The sequence below is a fragment of the Brachionichthys hirsutus genome, chromosome 5 (assembly GCF_040956055.1).
Source record: "Brachionichthys hirsutus isolate HB-005 chromosome 5, CSIRO-AGI_Bhir_v1, whole genome shotgun sequence".
Taxonomy (NCBI): Eukaryota; Metazoa; Chordata; class Actinopteri; order Lophiiformes; family Brachionichthyidae; genus Brachionichthys; species Brachionichthys hirsutus.
This window is the reverse complement of record NC_090901.1, coordinates 4,279,482-4,295,958: the sequence shown is the minus strand read 5'-3', so window position 1 is coordinate 4,295,958 and position 16,477 is coordinate 4,279,482. Positions and strand designations below refer to the sequence as shown.

Genomic DNA, 16,477 nt, shown 5'->3' with positions numbered 1-16,477 from the left:
AAGGGCCTCTGCTCCACTGAGGTGTGTGGGCATCGCTGACTTTAAGACTCAGTGGAAATAATCCACAGGAAAAATGTGGAGAGATGTGGCCCCAGTTACACAGAGGCCTGTCTCTGTGTGTGTGTGTGTGTGTGTGTGTGTGTCCCTCTTCCACCATGTCAGGATTCCACCAGAAAGCAGGCTGAAGGATCATGTGATGCCACCCACTCTTCAGTGCGGTGCATGGCGAGGCTGCCGTTAGATCCTGCAGAGCGGGTGGGATGAGCACAGATCCTGGAGGCTGGCACTAGATGAGAATAAGGCTTAGCTCAGGGTAGTGTGTGTGTGTATGTGTGTGTGTGTGTGTGTGGGGGGGGGTCTGTCAACTACGCCACAGTGAGGCCATCCAGGTTATCGTGGTTTCGAGGTGTTTTAAGCTTCAGGGTTTTATATTAGAAACTATTGATGATTACGTATTATTAGGCCGAAGCATTTCTAAATCTGCAAGCAAATATATAATATACAGCAAAATAGGGTATTATAATGCAAACTGTACTGACCTGCTTGAACAGAAAAATGACACAGACACGCCATGTTTGTAACAATAAACTATTCTTTCCCCCCCATATTTACATCTGTATCTAATGTGCAAATCAATCATTTAAAGTAGTGTAAAACTCTTAAAGGAATACAAAATCATATTTTACAGTCCTAACATGGTGGAAGTCCATGAATTGGTCACATGGAAACCAAGTGGAGCAACACTGCAGTGTCCAGGAGAGACAGAAGCGAGCCCATGGAGCAGTGGACATCCTTGGCCAGGTACATTATCCAAGCATCACCGGAACAAACAGCAACACAAACACTGCATCTTTACAGTAGTCATGTTGAATGAGCAGAAAGCCCACTGATTGGTTAAAGCACTGATGATCACAAAGGCTTGCGGTGCTCCTATTAGCAGCAGGTGCTTCTTTTAGCGGCCTCCGGATATGGAAGAACAACAGACGATCTCACACTGGACCGTGACACATCTATACTGCAGGTCACCACAGAGTGCTAATGGCATGGTTGCACATCGTGGAGAGTGTGTGTGCGTGTATAGCGGGGGGGGGGGGGGGGGGGGGGCAGACAGATACGTAACCACACATTGGGCTGCTCTCGATACTAGCATTTCATCTCATCTAACACACCGGCTGAACGGTTTACAGGCGACTCAGGGAAACGCATCATGAACACGGCGCACGTGAGGCGTAGTTCATCTCACGCACATTGTTCGGTGTTTACCGCAACGGAAATTCTTTTTGGAACATTTGAATCTGAATATTTTAAAGAAGCCGGTTTGGCAGTGCTTTGTGGTCAACTACAGGCAAAAGTGTGAAATCGTGGCATACTCAATATTTTTGAGTCCAATTCTGACACAGTAAACGTTTGCCCTGTGGTAAGAGGAAAAAGTACACTTAACGAAGGAGATGGTTTAACAATTCATTCTAAACCAACATCACAGCCTATAAAGTTTACACATTTTAAGTCCTGTAGTTCAACTCTGCTTTACAAAAACACACCGTTGACAATCCCTTACAATTTACAAGACACAGTTAACCTAAAGTAACTACATCATTGGTGCATAGACAAAATTGGGAGAGGGTGTCGGAAAGAATCACCAATTTATTGCTTTAAAATCTAATATTGGACTCCCCATTGATTTCTTTCGATTGCAAAACAACTACCGCTAGTTTCCACAGAGGTTTCGAAGGACCAAGCGGAGGTATTGCATTCAAACGGATTAAAAGAGCTAAAATGTTCCCTCCCGACGAGCTGCATCTCTCCTGTACTGGAAAATAAAGAACTCTTCCTCACGTACACAAAGATTACATCACAAAATAATGACTTTTACTCTAAAACAAGTAAAAGACTAAGTTCCATGATACGGAAAATAAAAACCCAAATCAAAATAGCGCAATTTCTGGCCAAAGCTGCTCACTGTTTCCAAGCTCTGTCCCCCCCCCCCTCCCCCCATCATAAAGGAATTCTCTTTAGGGTGACAGGAATACAAGGGCATTCTTTAACAAAGTAGGAAATGTTTGCCACCGTGTTGTTCTAAATGCAGAGTGCAGATGGTGAAGTTCCCCTCAGACTCCCCCGTGGCTGGGATGGCTACGCGGGCCGCTGCGCTTTGCTCTCCTTCTCCCTGCGTTTCAGCTCCTCTCTGTAGCAGTAGGAGCAGTAGCTGTCCGTCTCGGGCCTCCCGTAGAAGGAGCAGTTCTCCCTTTTGCAGCGACGCTGCTGAAAGCAGTACAAAGGGCTTCCCGAGCTGCGCCCTTTGGTTTTGTCTTGGTTGAGCCAGGTGTGAGACGAGTTGTCCTCATCAGCGAACTCCAGGCAGTCCTGAATGTCTCCCGCATTGAATCCGTTGGTGTAGGTGTGGGACTTGTGTTCACCGGGCATGTTGTAGGACAGGGTCTCTATGGCGTTGACAGTGCGGACGCCTGACAGGCGAGCCGGGCTGTAGCTCTGGGATGAGAGTGTGCGGTTCTGCTGGGGGTAGGTGGCGCATGTCTTTAGGGTACCCACCACGGGCTTATAGGGGTCATTCTGGAAGATGGACGATTGCATGTTGACATCTTGTAAGTGAATCACGCTATGCCTCTGGATGGGCGGTGTATGGCTGTAGTGGGCGGACACAGGAACGGGGCCAGGTCTCTTAGCACCAGCACTAGGGGAAGAGTAAGGCGCGGGGGCTGGGGTTAGGTGGGAGACATGGTGGGAGGCCGTTGGTGGGGTGAGAGGAGGGACTGGGACGGAGGCCAGAGAAGCTGCGGGAGTTGGACTGTTCCTCCCCTGCATTTTGAGACCCAGCAAGGACTGGGAGTTGTGTTTGTAGGTGTGGGTGTGGTGGGGCAGGACAGGAGAGCAGCTCTCCGGAGGCGAGCTGTCCGATCTCTCCTTGTTGAAGACGCTCTCCTGCTCAGGCTTCTTCACCGCGACCTCGGTGGAGACGGGGGGCTTCTTCTCGGCCTCCTTCCTCTTCTGCTCCTGCTCCTGGCTGAAGCGCTCCTGGGCATTGGTCAGGTAGTAGCTGATCATCTCTTCGTGGAACTGGTGACGATGGCTGGTGAGCAGGAGGCCTGCAAAAATGAACTTGCGTTCCCCCTGCATGGCAGCGCGCAGGATGTTGAGGCTGAGCTTGACATCAGTGCTGTATTTCCAGTTTTCCAGGGTCTTGTCCCCGGACGCTCTGCCTGCACCGTCCTGTCTCTCGGTGGGGGAGGAGCTGGAGGGTTTGTCTGTAGGGGAGGGACTTGTGGCTTTCTCAGAAGAGGTGGAGCTAGTTGACTGACCCGACTCCTCCTTGCTTCCCTTGGTTGCCTTCAACTCTTTCTTCTTCGCCTTTTCCCCTCCGTTCTCTCCACTACGACCTGAGCCAGAGTTTGATTTGTTCATTTTGCCGTGCACAAGGCCTCCCAGGCCTCCCATGTTCTTCTTCAACTTGATTCCCAATGTTTTGCTAAAGCTACCTAGTTTGTTGGCTACAGAATCAGCCCGACTCTTGTCTTTGTCCTTGCGCTGCTTGTCTTTGTCCTTCTCTTTGCTGGGCTTGCCGCTGTTGACGTTAGAGTTGCTGCCGACAGATTCGCGGTCAGAGTCCATGGACTCGGCTAGAGACTGGACGTCCTCGCCTGCAGAGGCGGTGGGAGACTCTGGCTGAGCCAAGGGAGCCTGAATCCAGATACACAGAAACACAGCGATGAAGACAAAAAGGACGACTCGAAACCTGGCTTATAAATAGACCGTTTTAAAAGACTCCCAATGGATTAAGATTTGCAAAATATATTAACGAACAAGAAGATACGGCCATTAATATCAGTACAGGACTGTAGTAGTACTACGTCAGACGTTTGAAATGAAAGTGAGCCGCTCAGCCGGTGATCAGAAAGGTTTAACAGTTTATGAGAAAACCTGTTGGCACACTTCACCCACAAACGTATTCCTTCCTGTTTCCACTATTTGACGCTCGAGACTGTTTCTACGGTCTTCTGATGCAAGTTAAGTCACCAACAACAAAGAACTTCCTGTTTGATGATGTACCACAGAAGGTTGCTGCACAGCCAAGCCTTTAACAACTTTTAGTCACGAAATAAAGATTTTACTGGTGAAAGTTCAAGTCAAACAGTCATATCTAATATCAAATAGCAGAAGTAGCAAACATTCAAGTCAAAGTCTGCTTAATTCAAAATGGCTGGATTTCTGGTGAAACGCACATTGAGGGATGCTTCCTCAGCCATTTCTCGAATCAAAAAGTATCAAAGTAAACTTGTTTCCATTGAAGCGTGACAGACGTAGATTAACTGTTTGCTAATCTAATAGCGGTCTATTTGGCGCCAACTCAACCACGATGAACAGGACACGCGTGTGAGCAGCGTTACCCTTGTTTCGGATGGAATTCGGATCCACGTTACATTCATGTAGTTGTGCAGCAGGTTGAGTTTGGCTTCCAGAGACAGGATAAGACTGTAAGAGAACATTTATCCACAATAAACAACAAAGCAGTGCCGTAAAACGCCTAGGATTTTTAGAAAACATTTCAGGGACTGACGTTTGAGAATTTGTTGTATTGAAAGAAAAAGAAAAAGAAAAGAAAACGAATGCATTAAGTTGAAAATAAAGAGGAAGCATGAGAGAAGTGGTTTGAGATCATTTCTCTGTGCTTCTGCTGCAGCTTGTAAAAAGTTAACCTCATGACTAAATGTGAAACAGAAATGCAGAATATTTTTGCCTAACTCAGGAGGGGTGTTGCTGCTTCAGCAAGGCCAGTCCTGGGAAACCCTTCGGATGACTGACGCGACTCACGATTTGTGCTCTCCCTGTTCACTCTTTGAAGCGGCTTGACTGTGGAGCCGATAATCAGAGTTAAGCCCTTCACATGCAGCCTTGTGGGTGGACGAACAGAACCTCCTTGGCCTGCAGCTTTGACTCGCTCGCCTTTCATGGGACTGCTTTCGTAGTCGGCGCCTCTGTGTGTGCCTTGTTGACGAGCATCAACGCCGCGCGACATACGCGACACAGGACTTACTTGGCGAGCTTGGTATTATCATTGTCGTCCCTCCCCCACTCCCAGTCCCTGCCAGGGTCCACGGCAAAATGGAGGGCCAGCAGCTTGTGCTCCGAGTCGGTCAGAGGGATAACAGCTGGAAGAGACGAGATTATCGGAAGGTTAGTTTGGTCTAGCTTTACCGCCGGATGCATCCGTCCCCTCACAAGGTCAGGAGCTTAAGCAACTGCATAATGACACACTGGAACGGCGCCCTGTTAATTGTCCCACATGTGTGTCAGTGTGGGGGTAACGTGTTCTGCTGGTTTATTTAATCTGCCACGCATTTTTCAGAGATATGCAATAGTGATTAGTGACAGACACTTGAGTCAGGACACAGAAGGGCGTCGGTCGTTTCGGCTTGTTCCTTTTATAAAACTGATCCACACCCCGGTTCTCTGCAGCTGCCGTCTAACTAGTCTGTCAACTAGTCCGTCATAACTAACATTTACTACTGCTCTTCTCACGTTATAGACGGGTGAGTGAGTGCGTTTTAATTCTTAAACCGTATCTCTGAGCACCCGCCAGAGATATTCCGAAGATCTGGAATCATCATAGTCCGATGGGGCACGGAATAAAAGGAGGATTTACTGCTGTAAACGAGACAAAACGCTATTATGGGGGGAAAGGAGTGGACTTCAAATCTAGGAATAATCCACGATTGTGCAAGAAAGCCATGTAGGATGGGTCAAAATGTAATTAGGAAGGCATGACTCAGAACTTCTAGTTTCTCGTGCCTTCTTTTCTATCTAAACGAGCAGCTATATTTGAGTGATTTAGTTTTATAAGCCTGCAATCAGACAGCAGAACAGAATAACAGCAAGGGTGCAGAAATAACTCAATCCGTGTCCTGCCGACATCATCAACTACTTACGAGCAGCATTATGCTTTCAACATTCATCACTGGACATAAAACAGACACCCGCCAGAGCGCCCTCTCATGGGGGGGGGTTATGCTGTAGTCTATGGACTGGCTCAACCCTACTGGCCCACATGACGGCTCTCCGCAGGCCACCAATTGTGGAGCCTGTTATCCACATGACAGCAGAGCGTGTGTGTGTGTGTGTGGGGGGGGGCAGACTGTTCAGGCCGAGGACATTCCAGCCTTCCCTGTCGGCCACAGATGGAATATACGGTCTCCTCCCTGCCTCGTCAATCCTTCCACTGCCAATAGTCCGCTCTGCTCAACAGGGCAACATAAAGACACAGACAGAAGGAGCATCTGCCCCTCCTACGGGTCAAATACGCACTCTTGCCTCTTTTAGAATGCCACTGCATCGGTGCGAAGTACAAATGAGCATGCAAACTCTCAAAATAATCCTGCTTAATGGGCGCGGCAGTTCAGCTGATGACTTATTTATATCTGGCACATTAGCTTCCAAGTAAACGAAGTCTGAGTAATAGCCGGGCTTCGTCTGGAGATGCGTCCTAAGATGTCAGGGCTTCCTTTGCCTCATACCTGCAAATCACGACACATCCTTCCACCATCCGCCCAATAAAAAGGCACGACTCATGCCCCCCGAGCAACAGAGACAAACAGCAACAGCAGGAAATGTATCACAAAGCACACACACATTGGGATAGAGACCCCGTCCCACTAAGTTCCCCACTCAGGTCATGCTGCAGGCAGTGGAGGCCTGTGGGTTGGGTCTTGGCTCCTATGATGCAGCTGTCCTCCTTTCTTGCCAATCCAAGAGCCTGTGTGCGTGTTGCTTCCTCCTTGGGCCCAGTCCAGAGCCAGAGATCGAACCGTGCCAATTGAGCTTTGGGGGGGGAGTAAAGTGTGCTGTAATGTATTTACCGTCCCCGTTGGCAGCCATGTTTTGTTGTCCTTGAATGACCGGTTCCCACAGCTTATGCATGGATGACATCACAGCCCTCTGTGGTATGTGAGCTGTGTACTCAGCAGAATAGCTGCTGGTCCACCTCGTCTTGCGCAGTTTGCATCTTTGATTCAGGGAAACTGACGGGGAGGGGGGGGGGGGGGGGTCTGCGTAAACAACTGAAATGAGGCAGGTAGCCTTCCTAAGCATTTACCCACATGGCTGGAGGTAAATGACGTCACGTGCATTATGCCTATTGGGATGAGAAAAGAATGAGAGGAGATTCGCTCTCCTCTTTTAGTCCCTTTTAGTTCCATCCATCACATCGTTTCATCACAGCAGCTCCACCGAGACAATCTTTCCTCCATTTTTCAACTCGAGAACAATTTGTTCTGTCTGGGAAACGCACGAATTGGGATTCCTGACTTTGGTCACTCTGCACAGCTGCAGACTTAAAGAGCCCGATTCACCAGCTCCGCATAGAAACAAGCCTTTGCTTTTTGTTTTGTTTTTTGGTCCCAGATTTTGCAGCAATCGCAACAACAGCATCACATCTGAAGTAACATGCCACCATAAAGAAATGCCATTTTGATTCTCACCCTCATCTTGTTTTAATTCCCCTCAGCGCATTTTACCGTTTACACTGCTTGCCTTTGATAAATAGAGAAAGCTGGGTTACACCAAACTGTTATGTAGGTGGTCTTTGTGTAAAAAGGTGTAAAAGTACTTTATTCAAACGGGTGCTGGAGGCCTGGATGATGGGATGCCAACGAAAACTTGGAGGTGTTTTGATAATGGGAGCTGAACTTGAAATAGCAGCAAAGTTTTCAGAAGCGCCAGCTCCACTCGTGTGTCTCGTAAAAACCACAGGAGCACAAACAAGCTGATAAAAACATGGCCGGCAGCGTCTGCAGAGGAGCCAGTCGTTACTGCGCCGGTGGTAGGCAGCAATGGGCGGAGACAAATCGTACGCGGGAATCCGGGATCACCCCACTACCTCACTCATCTACTGTTACTGGCAAACAGAAAAAACAAAACAAAAGCAGAGTTAGATCCATAGCAACAGACTGGCTTCAATCACCCCTCCCTTGTTTTCTCACGAGGCAGTAGCATGGCATGTCAGCACGACTTAGAATCAGCCTCGGATATAATCCTCCACATAGAGCGCTGAAGTAAGAGCTACTCGCCTCGTGGATGCTCTTCACCGTGCTGAGGGAAATGCACCATGATGAAGAACGGCATGAGCCGACTGTCAGCCATGTCATTTGGTTTGTCGGCGCCCCAGAAGCCTAGTGCCCTGTCCATATGTGGCGACGTGGTCAGGGATTAGGGGCCAACTAAGGCAGCTCAACCCAAACCTGCACTGAAACACTGAATTTGACACCTTTTGAGCCGTAGAACAAATTTCAGGACTGATATTTACATGCACATACCCGTTTTTAACTATTGGAAACTCACATACATAAAAGTGTAGAAAGAGGCTTGCATACTGCATATATTGTTAGTTCTGCCTGATATGATTTATCACAAGACATACAAATGCTCCAGTCTATGCCTGCAAGTCTTTTCATATCATCCTGGAGGAAGGCGGCGCCTTAAACGCCTTCTGAACTTCTCACAGGACACGGTGTACCAGAATGAAAAAGCAGTTTGTTGTGTTCAAGCTGCAGTGAGTTTAGCTGGACTGCAGCACCACCTGATGGACAAAAAGAAAACTGCCTCATTCCAGCTAGACTACATTAACCTGAGCGGGCCGAAGAGGAGTCGAGCCTGCTTTTAATGTCTGAAGTGAATGACGTCAGGGCAGTTGTGGCAGGTCGCTAATCATCTGCCCGCTAGTCTGCAGTGATCAAACCCAGGCTGAATAACTATGCTGGTTTTCTTATGCACAAGAAAAGGAGCTTACATACTCAGAAGAGCAAGGGAGGAAGGACGACAGCGACAGATTGCGTGCATCTGTATTTAAGAGTGGCAGAAAGAGTCGGTCGGCTACCCACTCAAATGAAAAGTGAATTCCACCCACTGTACCAAATGCAGAAGGCTGCTGTGACCGCTGAGACCGGCCGTCTCCATTTGTCGTTTGAAGGAACTCTGTGTGAGGATTCTTCAGCTCTTGAGAATAAACAGTACCTCTGAAGTGGGAACGCTGGCTTCTGATTGGGCGAAGCGAAACGAAAACAACGCTCTCGCCACAACAATGCAATGTCCTCTCTAAACGGCACAGAGTTCTGGGAAAGAAGTAAAACCCATTAACGGACACTTAACTTGCACAGCATTAAACGGAAAGTGACAGGCTTGCCATTGCACTGTCAATGGTCAGAGAGTGAAGAGGAGGGGGCCTGCTGTCAGCGTTCCCTCTGTGTTGGCCACGCCTTGGTTCCAACCCGGCCTGCTTTAATAATGGATCGCAGGTGATTAGACTGCCGTCTCATACATTATTCACCTCCAGCGGAGAGGCTGACCACTCGCCTTCCACTCCTGCAAATTCACTTAAAGTTAAAAGCAAAAGCTGCATAACTATCGCCTAACTTCAAACTGGAGTGTTGCCTTATGAAAGAATGCTGTTTAAGCCAGGTTAATCTGAATTAAGCAGGTGAATCCTTATATTGTGCAGCACAACCAGAGTTTATAGTCGACCAGCAGAGAATGTCTGTTAGCACTGTGGGTGGAGCCTACGGTGCGATCAGCAAAGCCGTCGGAGTGCGTATCTTCACGACCCCTTACCTTGCTCTCGCTGCTGGTCTCTCTGCTCCATCGACACCAGCGCGGAGAAGTGAGCCTGATCGTAGGCCAGGACCAGAGGGGAACAGTGGCAGCGGCTGGGAGGCACCTCCAGGGGAAGATAGAGCCCTCCGAATGGGATGGGAGCAAACGCTGGAATTCATTTAGAACGCCATCAGTAGCGTCAGTCAGCTCAACTCAGAATGAGACTCAGAGGAAGGTAGGCTACCTTCTCCTCCCGAGTCTCTGAGCATCGTATCGGCCACCACTACGATGGGCCTGCGTAACACATGGGCCAGCACGAACACATGGAACTCCTCAAGACTCTCGTAGACCGGATCCTCAGAGTTATCCACCCTGCGGAGGAATCGATGAAACGTGTAACACATTGGGATCATGGGATACGACGACAATTTCCTGAACTGAGACGCCAACAATATGAACGGCAGCCTCAATGGTAAATGCTGCTGCTTAATCCTAATCTAACCTGATCCGCACGGATCCATTTCGGCGTCTGGTTATCTTCAACAGACAAGCACAATCACGTGGACAGGATCCGTCTGTCTGTACGTGTTTCAGATCAAAAGGGACGGCGGGAAACGAGCAGAGGCCGAGCTCTTAACCCTAACCCTAACCGACCAGGGAACCGGAGGATGTGCAACAATTAAGTCCTCGGCCGCACAAACAGCCACGTGGCTAAATTCACTCTAATAAAGAGCCTCTTAATGTGTGAATCCCACGCATCCCATTTATGGCCTCATTTGGCATCCCTAACCTGATTACTTTATTAAAGTCAAACGCAACAAGAGGTTAAAACCACCGAGACTAAACGAGTAAATGATGCTTATTTCCAGGGAAAGAGGGCTTTGTGCTGGACAAGTCAACATCAGGCGAATACTGAGACAAAGAAAATGTAGAAGCACCATGTAGAAGCACCATTCCAACTTGAAAGGTAGCTAGATGACAGATCCCCCCCCCAGGTTCATCTGCCATGTCTAGCGTGAGACGGTACGGTTACTTCAGTGAAAATGGAAACAAGAGACAAACCTCAAGGTTTCAGTGAGTAGCAGGAGGAAACCAGAGTTTGTTTCCAATCTGCCTCTGCAGCTCTGAACCCACTCGTAGCTGCTTATGCAACAGTGGGCTGCAGAAATGATCAGTGCCCCCCCCCCCCCCCCCCCCGAGCACCCAGCAGGAGGGCAGTGCTGTGTGATGCGTGTCGACCCACTGGTCGGCTCGCTCCGTCTCACACAGGGCTCAGGGGGCAGCCGTACTGGAGTCTGGTTATAGCAAAGTAATGTTCGTTGTGCTTTGGGAGTTGCTTTCATACTGAAGGCTTGCAGGATTTTTTTTTTGGGGGGGGGAAATGTGATTCGGAAAGCTTACCCTCCGCTGGTGTTGCCGTTTTTGCTGAGGTGAGTACGAGGCTCACTGGAGGCCAACTTCAGCAGTTCGTTCCACTCCCTCTCCCACTCCTCCTCAGTGTACACCAACCCCGACTGGGCGCGCGCACACACACACACACACACACACACACATAAACACACTAAGCACGTGCTGCTCGCCCACGCAATGCCTATTATCGTCATTCATTTCTGCTATTTTCATCTGCATTTCCTACACCTGGTGATTTTTCTGATACTTTATTTTTAGTTTTTTTTTTGCTGTTCAGAGAAAAGACAACTGGTCAGATTCAAACCCGAACGCAACGTTGACATGGATCTGCATCTTTGCCACCAGAGCATCTCAAGCATTTATTAAAACATTGAGCATCTGGACTACTTCTTCTCCTGAGCTATCTTTGGTGACACAATCTTTCTAATAGATTGGCAAATACTCAAATACTTTAATCTATCAACACGAAGATAAGGCAGAGGAAGAGCAGAGGAAGAGCAGAGGCTTGGACAGTATTAGCAGCACGGCTTCATACGAGGGCTGTGGATTTAGGAGATGCAGTGCGTTGGCATGGATACCTCCTTGTTCTGTTGAGTTTGCTGCCATCTCCACCTCCTCTTCAGGGCGTCTCTCTCTGCTCCGTTCTTCATCATGGCGTATAGGGATTTCCTCAGCATTAGGTCTCTGTCATGGAAGCCCCACATCCCTGAACAACACAGACAGACATGAACAACTTAAGAGGCTGTGGTTCTCTGCTGATGCCACCTCAGCTCTTTAACGTCCCGTTCAAATATGTCTTCTCATCACTCATTGGAGGGCATTCGTTGTCTGTCAGCATAGATTACATTAGCTCCAATGCATCTAACACCATCATCTGCTCCAGTGGTCAACAATCTCCTCCTGCAGGGACCTGAAGACGCTGTCCTCGTCCCTGCGACTGACTGCAATGTGTCCTTACCCCTCTTCCGTGCATCCTCCTCTGGATTCGGCTGTCATTAGATAGCTGCGTCTCAATGCTAATGCATGTTAAATATACTGCGGTGCGCACTAGCAGCTCACCTAAGGAGGCGGCGTGCAGGAGACAGTTCCCGTCCCCTGTGGTGGCCAGAGGAAGAAGCTTCTTACAGCTGGTGCACATGGTGGACCACCAATTCAGGCGACCTGCATACACGGACATTTTAACGGAGCCGTGAGTTACATACATGCTGAAAAACACACGGAAGCAAGAACGGGAGTCAAAACAATCCTCAGACTGAACGCCCTCAAAAACGTTTGTTTTTGTGTGAGGTCTCGCTTTACAGGCAACAGTCAAACCCGTTACCAACGCAGCCCTGCCTTTCTGTGAAAAGAGCAGTATAACCAACAATAAAAGAATCCTCGGCACATGAGAAAGACTCTAAGGGAGGCATTTCAAAGAAATCGGTGTCCCACGCACACTAAGAGCAGCTGCAGGCGGGCGAAATAAATCAACAGAAAACTGTAGCTATAATAAGATTTAAAACAAAATGGCTTATTGCACCATATTTGTAATCGTTCGTTAAACTGTTGGAGGTTTAACGAGTGTCGTCCTCTTCGACTGACTGACACAGTAGCTCCAGTTTCTGCTCCGTCACCTGCCTGCCTGCGTCCCCTGAGGGGGGCGGGGGGCCCGGGGACGCCGCACCAGCTTACTGCAGGCAGCCTCACAGCTCTGAGCCTGGGATGATCCGAGGGCATCATTTATTCAACCAGAGTAAACACAGAAGAAGGAACCTGGATGCTTTGCTTCTGCCCCGTCCCTCCGTCTTGCCACCTCATCGCTGCTTCTTTATTAGCATTATGGCACAGACTTTTCTGTATCCCATCATAGAATATACTGCATCCGGTCATCTCACCGGCCTGCTCCAGCGCCATCATGGTGGACTGCTCTATCAGGTCTCTCTCTATGAAGCTCCTGAAGTCCTCGCTGTACACGCTGAGGTCCGGCAGCTGGAATGTGTAGATGGGCATCTCGAGAGGAAACTGCTCGCTGGTGCACTCGCTGGCCACCTGCAGCCGCGCCAGGGAGACGATAGCAGAGCTGGCGTGGGAGATCCCACGGGACAGACGCTTCTCTGGAAGGGAGAGGCCGAACGAATGAGAGGGAAGCTAGCCGAGGACAGGTGGTAACACAGTGCTGACGTGGCCCCCGCACCTTGTGCGTTGTCCTCCTGCCTCTGTGCACACGGCCTGTCGATCTTGCTGATGTGGGTGGGCGTGTCGCGTGTCTCTGGCTGCTTGTAGTAGCGGCCCTCGTTGAACACCTGCGGCAGGTTGGCAGTGTGGACCTGCCGGAGCTCCTCGTAGTCATTTAGGGCGGCACTGAGGTCCCAGTTTTTACCTGCAGGTCACAAGCCATAATCTGGTTACCTGCACACAAAACTGATTATGAATATCAAGAGATGTTTCCATGAATACACACAGAATGTTTGAGTGTATTTCCATTTATTCCCCCCCCCCCCCCCCGCATTAAGAACTGCCCATCACAATTTATGGTAAACAGGGCTGTCTCATGGTAAAAAATAAAAACTCCACCTGCAGCAGACAGTGACGGCAATGAGGGTAAAAAGTAACTAAACGAGGATTGCTAGACTTTTTGACATTAGAAATAAACACTGCTAAACTCAAGATATTTTAACGGCTTGTGGGCGACATGGTGGCGCAGTGGATGCGCAGTTGCCTAACAGCAAGAAGGTTGCAGGTTCAGAACCCAACTTGGGGACTTTCTGTGAGGAGTTTGCATGTTCTCCGGCTGGGATAGGCTCTTTCTGGCTCAGGGTCCTTTACTGGACTCCGTGTGTACGAGGCCTGCAGGATGCCATCTTCTCCACTCCTGATTTCCAGACATGATGGATTCTCGCCAGCCCGGCCAATCGCTGCCTCTCTCACAGCAATCAATGCAAAACCGGTTCTGCTTCACGGACACTTATAAAACAGTTTGAGGCCCATCATCCCAGCCACTCTGCAGCTAATGCACTAGCTTTAAATGCTTGCCCATTAGCCTGCTATTACTGTGGTATGGAGGGCGTTGTTTCAGCCGGTTCATTTTTAATGGCTGCTGCCAGCAAAAGGAACTAAAATTCCCATGCAGCATCGAGATGTATAAGAAAGCCAGACCAGCTTCACGACCCGCTGTTTGCTCATTAGAGGCCTTTTTAATTATATTAGGAGGATTTTCCACACACAGTGAATCTTTCTGAGCATGCTTTACAGGATTTATGAAATAAACAAAGAACAACAACACACAAACTAGGTCATTAACCTTTTTTTATTTTATTTCCTCTAATAACGGCTCATCCTGTCTCAATAATTTGACCACAAAGGTCAAAGCATACTCTTCAGTACACGCGCCGGCCTATAGGGGGAAGACGTCCTACTTTCCAGCCTCCGTCTCCACGGGTCACAGCAGCTGATGGACGCAGCTTAGGAAAGCTAATAGCAAAACAGGACATCCCTACTCATGTCTGCCTTTGAGTGCAGCATCCTGTTTGAAGCCTGCTGCAATTTAATTCTTTCATGAGACCAGACACCAGCTGCACACTGAGACAACAAAGATTTACAGGACACACGCATCCCGACCTACGAGGACTTTTATTCCCTAATGGACTAAAGTGGAGTATGTTTTTATTCCTGCAAAAAGGATTTTTTTTTTTATCTGTAGTTAGAGTTTCCTCTTTCCTCGCTGCAGCTTGAGCTGATTCTGCGAGACAATATTTTCAAATTCAAACTATTAATCACACCAGGGGTTGTACATGGCATAAAGAAAATATGGATCAATACATAAAAATGTCAAGGAGCTAAGTGTAATTACAAAAAAAAAAATCTATAGTGATAAAACCAATAGAAGAACGTGCTAATAATTTAAAAAGTAAAGAAAAACACTGGCTAATAAAGAAGAAGCGATGAGGTGGCACAGACAATTCCCTTTGTTTTAAATCTATTTATGACACCAGGAAATAGAGCTTTCACACGGCTCTATTCTGACTCCCGGAGACGGGTGAGTGATGCATTCTGAAAATAAATATTTGATCATTTTATTACTTTTATGTCTCTAGCAGTCTCTTGTAACTATCAGCTAGATGTTATGTGGAGTTGTTGTTTTTTTTTATACTATTTTGGTTATTATTTTCCCAGACGTCACCGGACACAAGCTGTACAAAAGCAAAGTAGCGCGCTGTTCCTCAATGAGTTCCAATGAATGGTCACAAAGCTCTCTGAGGGGAGTGCTCTCGTAAAAACGTCACACTGGCCCCTAAATCAAAAGCCTCGCTCCTCTCCTCCTCTCTCCACCTCTCCTTTCCTGAGCGTGACCTGAACACGGAGCAGCCGATCAGAGGCCAGCAGGACAGTGTTTGGTCTCTTACCTTCCAGCAGGTCTCTCGCCAGACCCGGCTCTGCCCCCGTGGACCGGACAAAGTCCGACAGGACCGCATCCATGTCCAGAGTCATGCGATCATATGCGTGCGCTGCCCAAGGTGCAGCGGTGGCCTTGGTGGACGCCAGCCTTCACGTTCTCATCTGGAAAGGGCAACGAGAAATACAAGCAGGCCTTAAACACAACACGTTTCAGCAAATTGACTTAAACCCATGTGAAAAAGTGGAATAACTTCTGTCTCTCCAGCAGCCGCTGCCTCTTCTGTAAGGGTTCAGAGAGCAGATCGTTTATAGTACTGTGAATAGCGCTCCATTCCCAGCACTCCTCCCAGCTCAAGCTAACCCTTCTCTCCAGTATCATAGATGCAATAGCAACAATGCATCCAGGATGGGGGGGTAGGGATAAAATAAGTAAAAGATTTCATGAAAAACCTTATCAAAAATAATGCTACAATAATAACAGGATCAATCCAGATTTAAAAGCCGATTTTAGAGGCTGTCAGTGACGAAGCTGATTGTGATCGAGTCTTTTTTTTTTGTGACTTACTTTCTGCAGTTTGGCTGAGGGTTGTTGAGAAGCCATCTGATGACCGCTGGACTGTCAGGACCAGACGCAGCGCTAGTCCATGACTCACAGGAGAGGAAGACACCGGGGATGGAAGGAGCCCTGAGACACACAAACACACACTGAAATGGGCGTCTCGACACGGAAAGTTAGCCCCCACCATGCTGATAACGTCTGTGAAACACACACACACACTGCTGTGACTGTGCATTGGTCTTCATGTGCTGATAACCGCTGATGTTTTCAGTTTGTCACACCAAGATGCAGGTGTGTGTGTGTGTGTGTGTGTGTGTGTGTGCGTGCAAACCTAAACACCGACTTGGTAAAGAAAGTGCAGCGCTAGCGCCGTGACGTTTGCTTTTTTTTTGCAAACATGCTGATGCTGGGAAGGCTGATCCTGCATGACCCGGCAGGCGGAGACGTCATTTATGTGGCGTGTGGAGGCCAGCCCCCATGGATGACGCCAAGAGGAACAGGGGAGATTCAGAGCACATTCTAGTCTCCCGGGATCCC

The 16,477-nt window shown here is 48.5% G+C and overlaps 1 protein-coding gene across 1 annotated transcript; it reads right to left on the bottom strand.

The window, feature by feature from the left end:
* Positions 1-2,019: 2,019 nt before the first annotated feature.
* otud7a (OTU deubiquitinase 7A) lies at positions 2,020-15,474 on the bottom strand. Its single transcript, XM_068739499.1, has 11 exons — positions 15,390-15,474; positions 13,181-13,366; positions 12,882-13,100; positions 12,067-12,168; positions 11,586-11,713; positions 10,999-11,111; positions 9,842-9,969; positions 9,616-9,765; positions 5,051-5,165; positions 4,404-4,488; positions 2,020-3,696 (listed from the first exon to the last, which is right to left on the bottom strand). The coding sequence occupies exons 1-11, from the start codon at positions 15,472-15,474 to the stop codon at positions 2,134-2,136; spliced, it is 2,874 nt and encodes a 957-aa protein (XP_068595600.1). The 3' UTR covers positions 2,020-2,133.
* Between the last annotated feature and the right edge of the window lie 1,003 nt (positions 15,475-16,477).

Bases quoted from the DNA above. Each gene is read 5' to 3' on its own strand.
- otud7a (XM_068739499.1), bottom strand. From the start codon at position 15,474: ATGACTCTGGACATGGATGCGGTCCTGTCGGACTTTGTCCGGTCCACG. The intron at 13,101-13,180 runs GTGCGGGGGCCA...TCTCCCTTCCAG, and splicing joins GCAGGAGGACAACGCACAAG to AGAAGCGTCTGTCCCGTGGG. The intron at 11,112-11,585 runs GTATCCATGCCA...GCGCGCGCCCAG, and splicing joins AAACTCAACAGAACAAGGAG to TCGGGGTTGGTGTACACTGA.